This window comes from Acanthisitta chloris, unplaced genomic scaffold, assembly GCF_000695815.1.
Source record: "Acanthisitta chloris isolate BGI_N310 unplaced genomic scaffold, ASM69581v1 scaffold1012, whole genome shotgun sequence".
Lineage (NCBI taxonomy): Eukaryota > Metazoa > Chordata > Aves > Passeriformes > Acanthisittidae > Acanthisitta > Acanthisitta chloris.
The window spans coordinates 2,909-24,845 of record NW_008662157.1 but is presented as its reverse complement, the minus strand read 5'-3'; the positions used below and the strand labels follow the sequence as shown (position 1 = coordinate 24,845).

Sequence of the window (21,937 nt, the reverse complement as noted above, 5' to 3'; positions counted from 1 at the left end):
AACAAATGGTCCCACTTCATTAACATCTTCACTCATAAGAGGTACAGAATAATTTCCACGATTAATTTCCTTCTTATCGAAATATTTTGGCTTTGTAGACATTCTGGCAACGGAATTACAAAAGGTAATTAACAAAGTAAGTATCTGGCTTAGTTCAAGGATGCTGTTCCCTTCAGAATGCAGGCTAGGGCATAATTGTAAAATAAACACTGTTGTGATATAATCAATGCTCATGTAAGATTTATCTCTAACTTTCACTTAAAGCAAGCTTAATTACTTTTTATGTAGATGTGATATTCTAGTGACATTAATGATTCACTCTGGTGTTCATAGAGAAATGCAACTAACACACATTATCTACCAAAAATGAAGACAAACTGTGCTATGACTTCAAAATCATTTGGTTAAGGCTACATTTACCTCCTTCACAGAAACTTCCTTCATTAAAAAAATAAAAATTGTCAGAGAAGACACACAATAATGTCTCAGAATACTAGAGATCTGTATATCCCTATATATCTATATATCTTGTAACAGCAGAAATCTTTTTCCTTTAGTACAACAGAGTTCGGGTTAATGATTTTTCACCTTCAGGACTGTGCAAGATATGAACAAATATTTACTGCCTTTACCATCTATTTTTCTGGCAAACAAATGTATGAACATAGCTAAATTACAGGTTCAGGGAAAAATAAATTAACATTGCGAACATAGCTAGATTACAGGTTCAGGGAAAAATAAATTAACATTGTGAACATCTTGTTTCAACGCAAAGAAAATTACAGGACAGAGAATGGAAATTATCTGAATTTTGTGAGAAGACGTTCTACCCACTGTATCGGAAATTGAGATTCTATTTCATCACTAAGTCTATAAACAACCATATATGCAACAGCGACATTGTTTTCTACCTAGATGTAACCCTGTTGATAGAGAATATTTAATCTGCTGTATGTAGCTGTAACCAATAGGTTACAATAGGCATGTCACTATTGCACTCAAAATCAAACACGTATGTAAGATATAATAGCAGTAGAAATCTTCATCCTGACATGCTGCTTAGCTGAGGAATTAGAGCAACTAGAATTACTAGGTGAAAAAAAAATAAAAATGAAATTACCCAAAATCCATTTCACAAAGATCATCATAGGCTTGTACATCCTGGGTGTCAGGAGGAGGATTGGCCGTTATGGAAGAGCCTTCATCTGTGCTACTTTCTTTCTCTGTCCTGAACTGGGCTTCTGATAGAGGTGCAAATTCTTCCAGACACTGATTATCTGGATGCTATTAATAGAAGTCATGATAATCAAAATTCACTAATTAAAAAAAAAGATACCTTGTACTTCTCAAAATCCCCAATAATGTCATCTGGAATGTTTATGCTTAACTTCATATCCTTCTCCTTATTATAGAACTGAGAAATCCTGGATTTACAGTTGTCTGTGGAACCTGAGTTTTTGCCCCTTTTTGCATTAAGTGAAGCAATGGTCCTACGAATTACCCAAGGAAACAAAAGATTTATAAGTGTCAACTGAGTGCCAGCTGTCAAGGATACTACGTGACAATATATCCTAAACAAGTACATATAATAAGATTTAGCCATTATCACACTTAACACAGAACTCTAGAATTATCACTGAAAACAGTATGAAAGGCAAAAACCCATGCATGATCTTGTGGTTAGATGCACACGTAAAATTTTGGCTGTAAGTTTAAAATAAAGGTGGCACTTGTCCAGGAAAAAAAAACAAAAACCCAACCCCCCCCAAAAGAAACCAAACCAAAAAAAAAACCAAAACCCTAACCAAAATCAAGACAAAAATCTCTTTTGATATGGGAGAAAGCCTTCGCAAAAAAATCCCACAGCTCTCTCCCCTATGTATTCTGTGATTCGTGGGTATTCTATGATTCTTGTAGAGCTAATTAAAGCAGTTAAGTGATCCAGTTTTCTTTAAAATATAAATTACAGCAGTATTCATCAGGTTCTTCTGTCAAATCTCTTTTCTCCTATCCACACATAAACTTCAACTCTGCGTAATAGTGCTAAAATGAAATTCAAAATTCACTTTCCACCTATCTTTAACTAGTTTAAATATTCCAGTCAAGACTGCATCTGCACCGTCCTCAAAGACAAGTGAACCTAAACTGAAGTCTCCTCAGAGAAACTATTTTATTCTTTGCCTTGCTTTGACGTATTCTATCTCCAGTACTATGTTTCTTCAAAGATGATGTCTAAAATTAGACACAATGGCCAAACTTAAATGAACTTATACAAATAATGCAGGATCTCGATAAATGATTTAGATTTTTAATAGAACTTCCAAACAGAACTTTCACCTTCAAGCCATGGATTTTTAACAGCCAGAATTCCAGTATTTGTGGAATGTTTCTCTCTTCCTAGCAAACCTTAAAGGGAAGGCTTTTAATCAATATTCCAGGTTTTATTGAGAACAGAATTCTTAGGTAAAATATGGGTGTGATTTTCTCTACTGCTCTAACTCACTCACACATTTCATTGACACTTATCCCATCCTCTTTCTTACCTTACATTTTATGCTCTTTGTTTCTAAAAGCCACAAAGAAGTAAGAACAGCAGCAGCTGATGTTTTTATACGTATGATTGGGTGAATCTCTTCTAAGGAATCTTGTTTATTTGAACCACAGAGAAGTCTTTTTTCAGACCATCTGATCATCCACTCAAGCAATTTTGCAATATTGCTCAACTCGCCCATCAAGTCTATAGCCAGTTCTTTTCCTGGTACAGTATCAACTACATCAACAGTTTTGTAAAAGTATTTAGAATTTGCCTGAGTTTGCAGGCTACAGGAAGTATGGTAAGGAAAGGCCTGGCTTGCTAGTGCAACAGTGACTCCTTGATTGTCAGATTGAGCTCTGTAAATTGACTTGTACTTTAAGCCAAATAATCCTTCATGAAGTCCTTTCATTAGGTTATGCACTGAAGGTTCTGCTGTCCGTACAATGGTTGGTTTTGCCAAAACATTTTGGTTTTCATTGTAGACAGATGTTGTTTCAGCATCACAAGATTCCAGGGAGACAGTATAGCACGACCCTGCTGTAAACACATTTTGGCTTCTAGTTTTGCCTTGCCGACGTTTTAGTGTTGTATGGACATCAAAAAACAGAGAGTTCAATTCACGCTCTCGAAGAAGTCCAGAAAAGCTAGTAAGAAATGGAATTCCAGAGTCACTGTAGTTTATCAGGTCCTTCTCGAGAATATAACTCAAAAAGAGTTCTAGAAATTTAACATATTCATCATCATCACGTTCAAATTCCCATGTACCAACTACAGGCAAATTATGCTGATTCTGAATGTCTTTTTTATATACATTGTCTTTATGTTTTCCTTTACTGTCAAGAGACTTTATCTTGGGTGTGGTATTTTTGCTACCTATTTCCCCTTGTCTCTGGTATTCATGACCCCTGTAAGACAACAAACGTAAGAATTGTTAACACCAAAATCCATTTTAAGAAGAATTACATGAAAAACTAACTAAATACAACTTTCTTTTCTTCCTTTATTGTTAAAAATGATAAACTAACAACCTCAAATTTACATTACTACATTACTACATTACTACAATGTTAAGGTGGCTAATTAATCAAAAGCAAAATCTGTGGTTTTTACACAGACAGAAACTAGGCAGTAATGGATGGATGGACATAGATGATAACAATTTACACCTCACTAGCATATTAGTCACATACCAACTTACAAAAAAATTGACAGTTCTAAGACATGGTAAGTTTGTAATTCTTCACTTGATAAATCACCCAAAGTGACAATTACCCTGTTTGGTGAAAAGATTACTTGATCAGCAAGAGACAACTTTTCTTTCCTTTTTTTCCCCCCTAATTTAAATTGAAAGCTTTCTGCTGCCATTTTTTTCATACCTTTGGAATGAAGGCACTTGAGTTCTTGCTTCTTCAGTAAACAAAGCATCAGAAATTGTATCTGCTGTGTCAGCATCACTAGATATCTGAGGATTCCCAAGATCAGTAAGTGTGCTTGTGCTTAGACTAGTGCCTACTGAGAATCTGTCATAACAGTGTTCTTCATCATCTGCTGCTCTCTCTTCTGCTGGCTCCCAAATATTAATTTCTACAGGGCCTATGTTCTTTGTTACACATTTCAAGGTCTTCATTCTCACTTTTTCAGCAGTCTGTATAACAGCAGACATCATTTCTTCACTTTCAGGACCTACTGAAAGAAAGAAAACCAAGTTTTCAATCTTCAGTTTTCAATTAGTCTCTCAAATTGGGACATCATAAATTACAGCCATTTAGAAATACAGACAGAAACTGTGATAAAGTGAAGAAACAACCTGAAAACTATGACACACTGTAATTGGTATAGCCATAACTGAAAGAAAATACAAAATTTGTCACAAAACTGAAAGTTGTCTAACTAAAAACTACAATAATTGTTTTACAAGAGGGATGAAAGAAGGTATTGTCACACATTAATAAGTAGGGTAAAAAAGAAAGTTCGCTTAATATTTCCTGAAGAAGGATGAACATTACCTTTAACAATACTGTTTCTGAGTCGCTGCTGAAGCCCATGATATTTCTCTCTTAGTGGCACCCTTATATCTTCAGGATTAGGAAATGCTTTAGCAAAAATCTCTGCCACCTGCACAAAATAAACACAGAAGCACAGAATATTCAAAGCTGGAAGGCAACCCCAAAGATCATCAAGTCCAACTCCTGGCCCAGTACAGGACATCCCCAAGAATCACACCATGTGCCTGAAAGCATTGTCCAAATGCTTCTTGAACTTGTCAGGCTTGGTGCTGTGACTACTTTTCTGGGGAGCCTGTTCCAGCGCCCAATCACTCTCTGAGAGTCAAACCTTTTTCTAATACACAAATTAAATCTACCCTGACACAGCTTCAAGCCATTCCCTCGCATCCTGTCACTGGTTGCCAGAAAGAAAAGGTCAGTGCCTGCCCCTCCATTTCCCCTCTTGAGGAAGTTGTATACAGTGAAGTCCCTTCAGTCTTCTCTTCTCCAAGCTGAACACACAAGTGACCTCAGCCCCTCCTCATATGGCTTCCTCTCATGGCCCTTCACCATCTTCACTGCCCTCATTTAGACAGTCTCTAATAGCTTTGAATCCTTTTCGTATTGTGGTGCTCAAAACTGCACAGATATTTAAGGTGAGGCTGCACCAGTGCAGAGTAGAGCAGGACAATCGCTCCCCTCAACCAGCTGGCGATGCCTTGCCTCATGCACCCCAGGATGCATTAACTCACAACTTTTCCAGTAGCTAACATACAGGTAAGGTATCATTTTCCACCGAACTTACACACTTCTCCAAGGCGAAGAAACATTCATGATAATCTGTATTGTGTTAATTTTACCTTTTTCACTGGTGGCAATTCTCCAAGAAGACTCAAAATTACATCTTGAACTAATTCTTCAGCATTCATGAACCTGCAGAAAGGAAGCATTCGACAAGCCCACTCCACTGCATTCAGACAATGTTCAACTGTGGAGGCATCATATTCACTCTTCTGCAGATCCTAAAAAACCCACCAGAAACATTCATTGATATGAACAATATATTTCAGCAAAATTATTCATACATTGGAAATTGTAATGGTTCCTCCCTAGCCGTTGGAAAATAAAAATCTCTGACTTAACTGCCAAACAGAGACGTGCACAATGCCAGGGGTTGTAACAGATCATAATGTACAATAAGAATGAAAGAACGAACAAAGAACGAAAGAACAAAAGAAAAGGGTTTTTTTAAACCAGCCTAAGAAATGTAGAAACTACAGCAAATGTAGAAACTATTGCTCTTCTGGCAGCATTTCTTCCATTATTTGAGCTAAATACCAAGCAAAAGCCCAAGAGAGATAACTGTTAGAAACATGGGAGGTCACATGGACAGCACTATTCTGCATCATCCAATACTTCTTTCACACTGTAGCACTGTGCTCATTTTGCTCTGTTAAGCAAATAAAAGTTCTCACAGAAGTATACAGGCAGATCTCTGAAATTCTTCTCACTTTATTAGTAATACAATTACCTTTGTATTGTTAGTATTTTCCCTTGCAGCTTGGTACCTCCTACAACTGTCAGATAATTTCTCACGAACATGAAACATCCAACATAATGCACACAGCTCTCTGAACCAACCTATAACACAAACATGCAATAAGGTGAGATTCTATTTAAATAAATAAATTAGAACAGCTTGAGACTTTTAACTAGAAAAAAAAGGAATTAACACTACCCTAACAGTAGTTTTAAAGAAAAAAATTACTCATTCTTGATTTTTCAGTAGTGCTCTGCAGCTAGAGCTCTTTAGTCCCACTTCTTTTTGCATCTGTCAGATCTGTAACATGCACCCCCACACCCAATCCAGAAGAGCACATTTCAGATTAAGAGTTTTCATAACTACAGCTGGTAAAGGAACATGTTTCTGTACACTTGCAAGTTAATAAGAGCTCTTTGCACCTGTGCAATTTAACCTGTGTTCTTTTTTGCAGCCTTAAATTATTCTATGTTAGTGCATACAGACCTAAAATTTTACAGGTAATATCATCGAAACGATTGTCTTCAGAAGATGCAGATCTATAGAAAATAGTGTGGAAATTGGAGTAACTAAGCAAAGTCTCTGGGAATGGACCCAGTGAAGGAAGAGATCCTTTCACTCGAATCTATAGATAGCAAAAACAAATAAATAAACAAACAAACAATCACAATGGAAATAAAAACCAGTTAAAGTTTTATATGTAACACTACTAAATGCACGGCCTCTCAGTTAACAGCAGAATACTGCCAAGATCAGTAAAATTCCCTTAAGATGGCTTTCAATTTTCTTCAAATCACTATTCTGAAAATTCATTTAAAGGAATATGTTTAGTATGAGCTACGGCACAAAAAATGCTTTCGTTTGAATGGTACTCATGATAGTCACGATTACCACAAAACACAAGAGTTCACAATCAAGAGATCACAATCAAGAAACCAGATTAATCCAGCACAGTCCAGGTTGCTGTTGCCAGGTCAGATTAGTTTTCCCTCCAGTTTCAGTTGACATGTCTGATCACCTCCCCATGCCAGCACTAAGCACATGTGACCATGCAGTGAGCAAACAGAAGTATTTGTCAGTCAGACCAGTTCCTGATCTGGATCACTGCAATAATGCTGATGCAGGGCACGTTGAGGGAAGGGAGACAGTCACACACATTCCCCTCTGTAGCAAGTCAATCTTCTTTAAGTAGCTGTGTAACAATGACCTAAGGAAAGTCTGACTTCATACAAAAATCTTTAATCAATATATTCTGAACTTGCTTCTGTGCCAACAAATTACAGAAAGGTAGAATGAGGTCTTCTAAGTTCTGTTCACTAAGATGACCATGGAGTGAGCATTACCTTCTGCTACATATTTAAGTGATCAGGAACATACTTCCAGCTAACAGCTATGATTCCCAATTGAAGTCTGCTTGTTTCTTTCAAATGAAGAAATAAATAAATTCATACATTATCAAGTAAGTATAGAAGACGTATAGAAGGAAACACTTTATGAATTAGATACCCTCGATCCGTAAGTTTTGGATGCCTAATAAAACTGAACATGGAATGTAGAACTAGAAGACAACATGTAAAGAACATGACATCAAAGTCCAGACAAGACTGAAAGCCTCTGCAAAGTAACTGCAAGCTTGTCAGTAATATTTACAACTGATAATCATGTTACAAAAAAACCAAGTTCAATGCTTACTTTCTGCATAACTTTTCTTGCCCACTTCAGTTGCCTAATATACCACTGTGCTGCAGGACAAGAACAATGAGCAGCCCGGAAAAGCAGGATAATTCGCTGAAGAACTCCCGACACTTTCTGACGAATTTCTCTCTCCATTTTTAAAAGAATGTCATTGCCATTTTCCTGAAAAATGCAAAAACAAGCCAACCCTGCAATTAGGAAAGACATACACCTAAGTGTTGTTTCTGCTCCTAAAATTATTTCCTTTCTTTACAGAACAGATTGGCAAAACCAAAGGTACACAGCCTTTCGTTTCACTGTGGCGCCTTTGTCTAAATTAAATGAATGGACATGTTAAAAAAAAAAACAAACAGAAAAACTAGCTGAAAGGAACCAGAATAAAGATCATAATTAGTTCATAAATACATTCAAACAAAGACCCAAGAAACTTCCATCACTCACACTTACTTCACTGAGAAAAGTTGGCTGAGGACAGTATAATGGTGGTGCTGGAAGATACAGTCCCACAGGAACCAAACCATGCAATTTTCTGCTAAGATCCTTGGCAGAATCCATCAAAAGCCGAAATGTCTCTGAGAGAATATCAGCATCTGCCATAACAGCTGCTTTCAGTAGTTCCTGTACTGAACTATAAAGAACGTTTGCATCTTCCTCTTCAATGGGATCTATAAAATATTACATTCAGAAGCTGGTAAATTAATTGACTCAATGCATGGGACTTCATTCTGACATTACGAGGTTATGTTCTCAGAGTTTGCATTCATGTATTACAACAATATATCTCATCTACTTGCTTTAAGATCTCTCACACTTGCAAGTAGTATTCAATCATTAATTTTAAGTTTTGCCCCATTAATGGGGAAGCTACTGCCTTTCTAGATAGAGAACTCCACTTTCTAGCCAGGCATTTGCTTGGCATAAAATTCTGGCAAATCATTCTTACTAGGCAGGCATAAATGAGGTACACCATTAATAATGACTAAAACAACCATTACCAAAAAGCACAGAGATCAAGGAAAGGAAACGTATTTGTTTGATCACCTTTACATACTAGTACATGTTTTCCTCATCTCCTAGAGGTAGCAGGGCATTTAACATAATTATCAACTGGTTTGTGAAACTCACATAGTATTATACTGTTCTACTTGCATTTCTACTACTCCTGCTTGTCTTGAAGTATATGCTGTCACATCTTTCCACTACTTATTATATATACAGACTCTCAAATACAGCATGTATATATTTGTGTGTGTCTTTGAAATAAAATCCTTGGAAATGAGATCAAAAGAAGAATTTACACAGTGTTGGGAATGTTGCTTAGATAGACTAATTTACATCCACCTGCTGACAGGAACTTGAAATGAGGTTTTCAAACACACAAAAAGAGACTAAGAAATAGAGATTGTGGCAGTAAACCTTCTGTGAAATTCATTAAGGACACAATAGCTAATTGTGTGAATTTCAGCAGTCAAGAACTAAGTTAGGTTATATGACAAAAAGCTCATATATACCCATACAAAGGTACACAGAGAATGAATAGTACCTAGACTATTTAAGAGTAGAAAAATCAACCCATGAAAAGCTTATCTCCACAAATCCAGAGTTGCACAACAGCAAATTACGTACTCAGAGAAATGGACACCTGTCCGGGCTCTTCCCAGGAGAGCCATCAGCCCCAGAGTCCAGTTATGAAACCCTTAGGATGAGTCAATTAGAATGGCATCCTTCAGTATCTTTTGGCTTGAGAGAGGTTACTATCAAGAAGGACAAGACATACTACAGGATGCAGAGGAAGAGTGTTTTGGAATCACACAAAGCTAATGATGGAATCTTTAGGAAAGAAACCAAAGATATGGCACGGAGTGGTGGCAGCCTCACCTTCACTGGGCCCTGTGCCTTTTCCTATGTGAAGGACTCTGTTCTGTGTGCCTGTGAATAGTATTTTAAGTGACAAGAGATGGAGGGGAGCACAGGTCAGAAAGCCTGTATCTGAGATTACTACAACTGCAGAGGCTGGAGTAAAGTAATGTCAAGTGCCAGCAACTGTAATGGGACCAGTAAGTGGAGGAAGTGAGGCTATGTAAGTCCATGCATGAGTGCCAGTAAATATCAAGCCAGACTAACCAACAAGTTAAGTGAAACGTCCTGGGAACAGGGGCACAAGAGTGCGACCATAGAAGCCAACAGTGACTAGAGGGACTAGTGAAGGTCTGGTCAATGGTCAGAGAGACAACTGGGAGACCTGCTTGTGTGTTTTCATGTCTCTAAGGACAAGACAAGGGGATCTGGACACTGTAGAGTTCCAGGGAGTTGTGACTACCTGCCAGAAAGACAATGTATCCACAGCTTAAAGACACCTCACCATAGATGGATGAGGTATCTCTAAGGGTGAGGCACCTGGTCAGACTGAGAAACCCAGAGGAGCTCTCTACTGGATGGACTGTATATTGAAGGCCAGATACTGTGGGGGTGCATGGACAGTGTGTGCATGGGGGTAAGAGCCTATGTGGCAGTGGGTCTATACCAAAAGATGGAGTGGGACTGGGCTCTGGAGGCTCACATATGCAGACATAAACAACCTGGGATACACAGCTACTGGGTCTACTGCCCAGCTACCAGAAGGATCTACATGGTACAAACAGGTATCTATATGCAGTCATCCGCTCTGACTCGTAGGAGAGGGAACCACGATAGAATTGTTGGTGCTGTGTGAGTGCTGAGCATGTCGTCTGTAGGTGCTGATGTGTGGCCAGCTGTATATAGGTGTTGTGCACGTGTGTGTGTGTGTGTGTGTGTGTGTGTGTGTGTGTGTGTGTGTGTGTGTGTGTGTGTGTGTGTGTGTGTGTGTGTGTGTGTGTGTGTGTGTGTGTGTGTGTGTGTGTGTGTGTGTGTGTGTGTGTGTGTGTGTGTGTGTGTGTGTGTGTGTGTGTGTGTGTGTGTGTGTGTGTGTGTGTGTGTGTGTGTGTGTGTGTGTGTGTGTGTGGCCCATTCCATTCCAATGCCTGACTACTCTCTCCATAAAAAATCTCTTCCTAATATCAAAAATAAACCTCCCCGGCAGAGTATTTGGTCAAATAACATAAAAAATAACAATTATTTTTCATTTCAAGTACCTGTAAATTTCTTGTATTTAATGTGTTCTGATGTTTCCGAAGTTACTGGCTGTCCTAACAAAGACTGTAACTTTTCCTGAAAAGTCTGCATTGGTGATAAGCTTAATGGCAGGTGATGCTCTGTGTTTTTCAGTCTGAAAGTATAACAAGAAACTGCTCATGAGTAACAAAGTAATATCCATATGTAATTCAATGAAGGCCTAGTAAATAAATATCTAAGCCAAAACATATCTAAGCCATAACATGTTAACTCCTACACCTACCAGGAACTTTGGAACATGAATTTCTGATGCAAAGGATATAACTTGCTACAATAATATTAATTCAAATGACTAGTAACAAAATATAGTATAGCAATTCCAAGCTCAGATTTACCTTGAGAATTCATCAGAGTTCTGACAATACAGCTGGTAGGCCACGCCAACTGAAACAGAGAGTTTCCAATCCCCGAGTGTGTGTGCTAACCACACAGCCTCTGGAATGAGTCCACCAATAAAGAACAAATCAAGAGTATATTCAGCTGTCCACACAGATGAAAGGTTCTGGTCCCTGACAGCTCTGGTAACCAAAGAGTGTTGCAGTGGAATAACACGAGGAGATAAGCCTGTGATACAAAAAACGCCAAGATTATAAAGTTTAACTAAATCTGCATGCTATCAGCTGAATAATCAGAAATAATTTGTTCACATTGCTTTTTGGATTAATTTTATTAAAGACACACTACAAAGTTATCTCAGCAGGCAGATGCAGCTCATGCTATGGTATAACAGTGAGTTCAGAACAGGCTATTTTTCTGCTTATTAATGTGGGATATGCAAGTGCAAAACTTGTGGGTTTTCTTAATTTAAGGACTTAATCACACTGATGGACCACTTGCAAGCATGCTACACATGTACAGGATGTATCAGAGGGTACACCAGAGATAAATGGAAATTCTCGCAGTTTCCCTAGCATACCTGTGTTGTTTGCATTCACTGTGCTGCTTGCTACAGAAGGCAGAAAGCTAAAATGCTTTTTTGAGAAAGAATAGCTCCTTATTTCAACATCCTTTTGGGTTTTTTCTACACTGTACTCCACAGAAAAGCGAAGTAGACCATCAAGTAAAAGCATAACAGACAGCATTGATATACATGTAAATAATTATAAGATTTAAGCAAATTAAACTGTTTTTAGAGAGAATACCTTGTTTGATGTGAAGTGGGTGCAGGATGCCAACACTGTGTGGGGGAAAGATGTAGAGCAGCTGATTTGTGAAATAAGCAGCCATGAATCGTGCCATGGATCGAATCACAGCCATGGCAGCGTCAGTATGAATGCTGGTTACCATCCAGAGTTCATGCTGAAAATACTTAGTATCTAAGAAACACAAATTAAAACACTACGAGGAAAATTGTTTCAAATTTGAATGCTAAAATCTGAATGCTAAAACTGTTTAATCACAGTTTAGTCAACACTTTTTTAAAACCAGCAAATTTAGTTAATTTCTTGACAAGCTTTCAGAACCTAGAGATCTTAAACTTTTACACTAATTAAACTTTATATTAAAAGACTTTTATACTAGATCTTTAATGACTGGAGATGGACCTCTAGCACCTAAAGTCAGACTAGCACCGAGTCAAAAAACCATTTGTTTAAGTTTGGAAATTTAGTTTTCACTTAGATTCAGACTTCATAGAAATAAAATTTATAGCATCTGCAAAACCATCCCACTGTCAATTTAGGACTGGTGACCAAAACTAACCCACTATTTTATTGTATTGCACCATAAAAAGAAGTTGAATATAAAATCAAATCACATTGTTTTTCCTTTATTTTTATTATCCAAAGTCTTTCCTTGTGCAGATTTGTGTCTAAAAATATTTTACAGGCCATGCTTTCACTATTGATAAAATCATTACATTAATTATACAATTAAAATTGTCCAAACACATATTCCAACAGTGTAGCTGAAAGGTCATCTTAGGATCAGAAAAAGATCTTTAAAGTCACTGTAAACAGATTTCAGTCCGGTGTAAAAAGAAAATCATGCAGTCAAGTGTGTGTGTGATGGTGTAGAAATTAAACACTAGGTTATTCAAACAGTATCAACATGTCTTATCACATTTTTTGGCAATATAAACATACCAGAAAATTTTTCCATCTCACTTGTTGAGAGCTGTGACCGCCTTAGAATCTCGCCCACCAGATGATCACAGAGTCCCTGAGCCTCACACAAGTTATACTGATACAGATGGCAAAACAATATTGCAAGATAATATCTACTCTGAAGAAAACATGTTCTTTTCCCTCCTACATTAAAAGAGAAAAAAAAGAGGGCAGAAGTGCAGTTGGATAAGAAACAACAAACATAAAACCAGAGGCAATAAATGAAAATACTAGTTCTGTCCTCTCCAGAAACATATCTACATACACATACACTCTGAGGAGTAGGAATCAAGAGCAGCCATTTTAGGATATGATCCTTCTACCACCTCTAAGTTACGACTAAGTAAATGCTCATTCCTAACTTCGTTATTTCTAGAGATATGGCAGCTTCCAAAACAATACTGAGTATTGTTTAGACACAACTGTTTAGACACAGAGACACGAGAGCTTAAGGGAGCCTTCAAAGAAGGAATGCTTAAAACACAATGAAATTGCTTAGACATCCATCAAGCTTCCAGTATTTTAATTTTTTCCTCAATGAGGTATTCATCATCATAATAACAAGCAAAAACCTTTCTCACAATGCCTGGAAAGAGACTCCAATATCTGTTTCAAATCAACTCCTGCAAAAACTCCTGCCACAAGTTTTCTTATTTTGCTACTTTCTAAACACTATTTTCATTTTGCAGATACTAAAGTAATTGATTTTTGGTCACCTGTTTTTAATTGCCTCTTTCTTACTCACAAATGTATCTAGAGCTTTTCTGTTCCAAGTACTTAGTCACAAAGAATCTCTGATATTAAAATAGAGATGCGAGGAACTTTCTCAAGAGAACTACCAAACTTTTTTGACTGATCTCTATTCAAATCCCAAGACAGCATATAACACAGAGTATGCAGTCAAATAACAAAAAATAACAACAAAATACATGTGTCCATTTCATCGTGTCCTGCCCCTCCTTTTCTGAAGGCCAAACAGGGGCAGAAAGAACTATGTAAAGTGATTATACAACTTACCCTGCCCATCCCCAAAAAGATTTTCTCTCTTACCTTTTGCCTTGATTTCACAGAGATCTCTCTTCCAAATGTTCACAGATTCTCTGTATGACCCTAAAAGGAACTGTTCCTCACCTATAAAAGTCACATATGTAACAAATGAAAAGCTCTACATAGTTACTGTTACGTGCGCAAACACACATGCACTTACTTTTGTATTGGAGATTTATGAAAACCAGAGCAAAATATGTGAGTCTTCAGAAAATTTCTATTCCCACAGTTAAATCTAAGTTTTGAGTATCTGAGAGAAGATGACTTGAAATACCTCTCCCCAGAACAGCTATTAGCTTCTCTCCAGAAGGAGCTAATGTCTTGCAGGAGTGATAAAGAAAGAGAAGCTAGAAGTATCATTTAAGGGAGAAAGATCAAGAATATGGAGAGGAAACAGAATTGTGGTGGGAGACATAAATGGGAAGCTGGGCTTAGCAGTGTAGAAGTCAATAGGAAGGCAGAACATAAGACAGCAATGTGTAAGAAATTAGACTACATCTTTATACGGTTTGCAAAATAAATATGCTAGATTAAGTCTACTACCTTAGATTACACTAATTTAGACGGTCAGTTGAGGCTAACTACATTTGTGTACACATTATGCTCATGCCCACAATGCCTTCAAGGAGTGAACAAGGTTTCTACCATGAAATTCAGCAAGAGACACATTGTGATGCTCTTTTACTTCAGAGGAAATAACATGGTACATAGGAGATCAGAACTCAAATCTTGCACTCAAGATTTTTCAGGACATGGCTCAAAGCAAACTAAAGACAATAGAGTCTTTTAATTTAGCACAGCAAGCTCTAAAGATTATAATACAATCTACAGATGTACCAGGACATTAGGTACTGAAGACAGACTTCTGGGAAGAATATTTTACGAGAAGTCCCACAATTAACTTGTAAAAAATCTGGTAGTCAGTTATTGATTGTCACCATGTTGGACCTAATTTTCCTAGCATTAAGTTAACTATGCAGCTACCTAACATTTGTACTAACCGGATACAGAATTGATCTTCAGATGTTGTTCTAATGTCACTCGTGAAGACTGGAGGGTTGCTTGTATATGACTTAAAAGCAACGAGACAACAAAGGCTTCTTCTGCATTCTTGTTCACTTTTCTTTTCAGCTGCACCTGATACCAAACCACTTTCTTATACAATAATCGCCATAGTACAATCAACCTGTAGTCAAGAAGTACAATATTATGAAATTAAGCAAGAATTAACAAAGTTACTCCCATTAATTTCTTACCTTCTTGCATTATGTACATGACAAATATTAACTACTTTCTAGTCTTTAGTGAAAGGGAAAAATGAAACACCTTTTGCCTTCTTTTTGACCAACAAACATTGATTTTTCTGAATTTGCTTAGGCACAGCAATCTACTCTAAGCACCCACACCTCCCCAAAATGAATCCCCTTGCTGGCTAAACAATGGGGAAATGAAATAATCTCAGAGAAACCTCAAAACAGGTATCTTTATAAACAAAACTGATTAAAATACAATTAAGCATAACACAGAAAAGCAAAGACAGGAAAACAAGACTGCAGAGCATGTTCCTAGGGCTGGTGAGCCCCTGTTGCTCCAGCACAGTCCTATTAGATATACCAGCTCAGATACATAGTAAGCTTGACAATATGAGTGAACGAACATTGTTAGGGACTTGAAAGATCTTGCACAGAAGTGCAACACACCTGCATCTTCTGCTTAAGTACTGCTGCTTCCGTAATTAGAACCTACATAGTCAGTCATATGCACAGTGCTCAGTACCTGCAGCACAGTTAAACGAACACATGGATCCCCTTCCATTGCCTATCAGATTTACAATGAACACAGTATTACACTGTAGTATTATTGAAGAAACACATTTTACTGTAGTAGGATTCAATTTCTGAGTTATAATGCTTCTTAGGTTCTAAATCTCTGGAAAGGAAAAGCCTGCTCATATGATTAACAGACTTGGATTCATTTGAGTTCTGCAGCAGAGAAATACTCGTGATAATAATATACTTTTCGAATAGCTGGATAGCACACTTCAGTTTAAGCATCTTTTAAATTTATGTGTACATCTTCCAAGAAGAAATAGCTCCAAGAGCTTAACAAGTTTCCACAAACAGGGGTTTTTCTTACTGTTCTGGGACACCAGATCCATAGTCAATACAAACTTTGGTGACTAAACTGACATTGTAGATATATTGCACATGAGCAGACTCTTGCTCCATGGAGTTTGGAACTGGGAAGGACTGAAATGCACAAGGCACAGTTAAAGCTTCTGAAGTTGCAATACCTGGACTGATGCTGCACTATCACACCCTGTGTGAGCTGTCAACCCATCCGGTATCTCTGAACTCACTTGCAGTAATTAGTTCAGGCACCATAAATGAACTATAATCAACTACAGCCCTAAGCCTCAGTCTACTTGCTTTGATAGACTATCATGTTTTACCATGGAGTACAAGGCAGAAAAAAACCCAAAAGGATGTTGCAATTATGTTCTAGCTGATAAAATTTTTGTTCCAACATACAGAATTATTTGGGCTGGAAAATACCCTTAAGATCATTGAGTCCTACCATGAAAACAGCCAAATCTACCCCTAAACCATGTCCTTCTGTTTTTCCCAATAACCCTTTACAAACACATGTTGGCTGGGCCTGATCCCCTGGCTGTCCTGTATATTTTCCCTACCCCGTGCAAAATCATTCATACCTTTTTTCTGTTTTTGCGTCATGGTTTACTTGAGGAGGCTCTTTAAGCAGAGATTTCAGTAAGCTGAATTGCTGAGTAGTGTTGTCATCAAGAATTAAGAAAACAGGCATAGTGAGGGAGTCAAGTTCCACGGGAATGTTACCATCAGGAGATGCAAAAAAATTCTCATATTGTAGCACACACACATTACTTAGAGTTTGAGAAACCATTTTCAAAAGACAGAAGCATGCCAAAAGGTTTTTTGAGAACAACTGATCTTGTTGCTGCATAAGCATCAGTCTTAAAGTTTCTAATGTCAGCTTTGTCACATGCCCAGTCAGACTGGCTCTTGAATGCCAGCACAAGACAGTCAAACATTGCTGAAAATACTTGAGGACACAATGCATCCATTGAGCATCCTTCACAGACTTGTTTAAAGATGTTTCCTGGTTTAGCAAAGAACATTTCACAAAATGAACAATGCTGAATAAATGGATAATGCAGTTCACTGTGTAATTCAGTAATGTATCTTTCTCTTCCATACTTTTTGAAACCCCTATCTGCCATGCAGCAAGGAGGTTTTTCTGAATGGAGCATAGTTCCAATGATGATTTATCTTTCTCTTCAGTATCATCTTCTGCATGGATAGCATCAAACATTGATGCAAATTCTAAGTGGCCTTGATCAGCTTTACCAACAAATGAACGGGTTCTTTGGTTACAGAAGCTGGAAGGGCTATTGCAAAACTGCTTTTCATCATCTGATTCATCTTCATAATCCTAAACCAGACGAAAAAGATTAACAGTTTAATTCAAGTTTATTGAGAATTCAAGTTTCTTACTCTGCAACAAATCACTATTTAGTCAGTCTCAGAAATAAAATCTTTAAGCTTAATAAACTTGCTTCAGTGCTAGTAAGTTTAATTCACAGCAGTTTCATCTTGATGAATTAAATGTGATTATTTGCAGTAGCTGAGTAGGCAGAAATTAAATTACCTAAACAACAACAAAATTACACTGCCAACACAGCAGTAGATTTTATACCAGAAAGTGAAGCCCTGTCCTTCACTAAACCTAGTGTATGAGGAAGAGTTATTGCTAGATAGGTGCAAGGTAGAAAAACCATTCAATAAAAGCTTCAACGAACAAACCAGAAACCAAAAGCATGAAATGGTGCTGGGAAAGGCTGCACAATAACTTTGATCACAGGGTCACTCTTCCAAAAGACACATACAAATGTTGGAATTGATGGAAGAATTCTCTGAAACTGAGGATAAAGATAACTACCTCATTTACTACGGCTAACAATGTTATTATTAATAAACTCTAGAGCCCCAATATATCTAATAGGGTAATCTTAGATTTTATTATAAAGAGAAGCTAAAGTACTATGTCTCCAAGGAGACCTCATAGCACCTTCCAGTACCTAAAGGGGCTACCAAAAAGATGGAGCAGGACAATTTACAGGGACATACAGTGACAGGACAAGGGGGAATGGTTTTAAACTTTAAGAGGGCAGGTTTAGATTAGATACTAGCCAGAAATTCTTTACTCTGAAAGAACTTGCCCAGATAAGCTGTCCTATCCCTGTAAGTGTCCAAGGTCAGGCTGAATGAGGCTCTGGGCAACCTGGTCTAGTGGAAGGTGTCCCTGCCCATGGTAGGGGGGCTGGAATTAGATGATCTTTAAGGTCCCTTCCAACCCTATGATTCTATGATTCTATTAACAACTGATGTATATGCAGATTAGCACATATTCTCCAAAAAGTTAATGCACTGCTGAAAGAAGACATTTCAAAATAAAAATCAAGTATCAGTTGAAAAAAATAAGCTCATTCCTCACACCCATAAGGAAAATGAGACTTTAACCAATATTGAATTACTCCAAACATACCTGTATTATTTGAAAAAAAATACTTTCCATTCCATTTAGAATACCTTAAAATTAAATCATTTCTCAATTAGAACTGGAAAAACACTAATAAGTACCTGTAAATCCATGGTTTTCTCACTCATTTCTGTTGTGTTCTCTTCCAGGAATTTTGGAATTGTGGAAAAGATGGAACTTTGGTTTTGAACTTGTTTTAAAAGACTAGCTTTTAAGGACAACAGTGATCGTAAACACCGAGATTTCACTACAGACTGAAAGAAATAACAATAACAGAAAACACATTATCAGTCTCTCTAGCAATACAGACACTTTCTAAACAAATCAGGTTAACTGGTTACTTCTGCAAAAAGCTCCAGTTCAGAAGCCCCATACAGAAAGGGAAAACAGGTCAGCAAGTATCTGCCACACAGAAACAAACTATCATTGAACCGTTTGGGAATGCAGAACTCTCTCAGCACCAGACAACTTGAATTTGCTTCATACTGAAAGAACCTGCTTTCTTGACCCCTGAATAGGCCCCAGAAGTTTGCCTTTATGCAGGGTTTTCTTGCATTCTTACTAGTAATATATTTCCTTAAATCCTCAAATCCCTGCTCCCTCTTTTAGCTTTTGCATGATGATAACTCACTTCTCCAAAAATACAAAATGGAAACTGAATTGGAAGAGAAGTTGTATTCCATCAGCAAATCCAAAATGTCAGAACTAACTAGATATTACAACTCACGTGGCTGTAAACAGTTGCAGTACCTCTTCCTTCAAATGTTTCCTTTCTCAATTTAGAAGTGACAGAAACATAAATGAAAATGCTTTAAGCAAGCTTTAACTGTCAGCCTCAATTGAGGATCCTGTGGACACATGCACACCACTGGGACTGCTGCTAACTGTTCTAAAAGAACAGCAGCCCAAGATGTAGCATTTACAGACTCTATTCTGCACCATTCCGAAAGAATGAGTTGGCCAGAGCAGTGCAACGCCTGCGAATCATCTGAACCAACTCTACAGATGGACTTCTACATTCCCCGTTTCTTTTACAGTTCCAGAAAAATAATAGTGACAGTTAAGACTGTCCCCCTCACTACATTTTACTTAAATTGCAGATCACACGCACTGCAAAGGAATAAAATTTTAGGAAAACTGTGCATTCATTGTTTTGTAGGTCAACACTAACCTTGAAACAACTTTATAATTCAAAGGAATTTATACAAATACCACAGTAAACTAAACTGACTTACTGGGTTTGGAATTTATACACTTTCATACATGTAAAATTCTTTTACTTAAAGCCTACAGAATAATTCATAATCCTACCTTGGAGTTCAGCAAATTCCGACGGATATTTTCAAGCTGTTGGGCTGAATCAAGCAAAAGGGATCTTATAAATCCTGATGGTGAAAAGTTGTTAGGAAATCTAAGCACTGTTATCATATACCCATCAGAGACAATGAGGTAGGGTAATCTTGAATGTGAAGCAACAGAGAATCTCTGTCTCATGAGGTCATGTTCAGAAGCTGAAGAACCAAGAGACTGGCTAGAGTCTTGACAAAAAGAGTGTTGCTGTCTAAAATAAAGATACATCAAAAATTAAGAAGCAACTATCATACATAATAACCATGAACAAAATAAAGAAAAAATAACTTAAGAATATTTAATACCATGCATTCTACTACCCCAGTAAGTCCTTTCAGAATCCCAAGCAAGTGTCTAAATTTTTGCAGGATGAGCACTCTGGATAACCACTATTTATGCTTGCAAGATGCCCGTATTTCGCTGCAGTTGCAAATTTTTTAAATTTAAATAAAATTAAAAACAGCTTTCAGTATCCATTCATTATTTCAGTAGTAAGAATGTTATGTACTTTTTCACAATTTGACTTTAAATTTCTATATCACACTTTCTTATCTAGCCCTTATTTGATATTACAAATGCTTCAAGATGAAATTTGAAGTCACTTCTAAGAAAGCCATATATGAAAAAGAACAAATCCCTTAAGATTTGAATCTCAGGATTTCAGGATCAGTTCAGATATTCAACAGAAAAATTACATAAACACATGAATCTTGTCTTTCAAAAGAGGGTTTATGAAGTCTTTTCTTATACAAAAATCCCTCTTACAGAGCTCAAGAAAGGTGTGTTGTGCATGTATTCTAACATTAGCTTCATAACACATTGTGTCAAAATATACAAACATTGTTTGTGGGTTTTTTAAATTTCTTTAAAAGTTCCCGAAAAGTTTTATTTCCAAAAAGAGAGTAATATAATTTGAAAACAAAAGAGCTGCATACATTCAATAAATAACCATATTCATGCATTTTAATATGTGATTTTGCAACCAGGTAGTGCAAGAAGGTATTTTAATGCTTTGAATGTCTGCGAGACTTTGCATTTACACACTATCTGGCTTAAGTCATTCAAACTTAACAGGATTCTTACAAAAAAAACCAAACAAACCTTTAGATTCTGTTTTGTTTCCTCTACTTATTTAGACTGTGCTATTTTTTTTAACTTTTGGTTTATGCTAAAGAGTGTTATTAGAGATCCTTCTACTCTCTCATGCAGCCACTAGCAATATCTCAAAATTTGCATCTGGAGAGCCCCAAAGGAACATTTAAAAAGCTAATTAGTTTTTCTCCATGCAAATTTGTTAATTTCAACATCTGATATGGAAACTTGATATAAATTTCTATCGGTATAATTAAATAATGAGCAGAGAAATACCACTGTAAAATAAATTTGCACTTTTAGTACTTCTCTAAGTTTAATTTCTTCTTACATCATCATGTATTTTGATTTTTAATTACTAATAAAGTCAAACTTCTAGAAAACAAATCATTTGATGTATACTTACACTGTCAATGTCAATTTCCATCACGACAAACCCATTATAAGAAACAGAAGAGAACTATGAATGAGAAACAGATACAGGGAAGATGTGAAAAGCAAAAGAGTGAATTTGAAAGACTAAGTTTATGTAAAATAGCAATAAATATGACAGAAAGTAAGGTATGACCATAAGACAGAAACATAAACATTTTCAAACGCTTTTACCTGTATGTTATTAGTGGATGAAATGGAATAAACTGTGCTGGTCCAAATTCTACAGAGCAGCCAGAAGTAGTTAAAGTCAGCAATTCACCCATACATGTCAACAAAATCAAAGATCCACTTTTTAACATGCAAGCCAAGAAAATGCTATCAGGAGTCCAACTCATATCGCCAACCCAGTAAGATCTACGTTGGGTAGGTAAAAGAAAAATTTTTCTCTGTTAAATTTCTGCATCAAGAAGTCAGGATAGTG

The 21,937-nt window shown here is 36.9% G+C and overlaps 1 protein-coding gene across 1 annotated transcript in view; it reads right to left on the bottom strand.

The window, feature by feature from the left end:
• LOC103798245 (chromosome unknown open reading frame, human C5orf42) overlaps window positions 1-21,937 on the bottom strand; it is a gene marked incomplete at its 5' end in the record, with an annotated part of 48,490 nt that overhangs the window by 25,502 nt on the left and 1,051 nt on the right. The window contains 19 exon segments of the mRNA XM_009070496.1: window positions 1,121-1,284; window positions 2,544-3,352; window positions 3,830-4,219; window positions 4,543-4,651; window positions 5,382-5,543; window positions 6,053-6,162; window positions 6,548-6,686; window positions 7,754-7,918; window positions 8,204-8,421; window positions 10,870-11,003; window positions 11,245-11,473; window positions 12,052-12,208; window positions 12,971-13,158; window positions 14,065-14,145; window positions 15,063-15,247; window positions 16,775-17,532; window positions 18,741-18,893; window positions 19,951-20,200; window positions 21,688-21,870. Of these exon segments, the coding sequence (XP_009068744.1) occupies window positions 1,121-1,284; window positions 2,544-3,352; window positions 3,830-4,219; window positions 4,543-4,651; window positions 5,382-5,543; window positions 6,053-6,162; window positions 6,548-6,686; window positions 7,754-7,918; window positions 8,204-8,421; window positions 10,870-11,003; window positions 11,245-11,473; window positions 12,052-12,208; window positions 12,971-13,158; window positions 14,065-14,145; window positions 15,063-15,247; window positions 16,775-17,532; window positions 18,741-18,893; window positions 19,951-20,200; window positions 21,688-21,870 (4,584 nt within the window).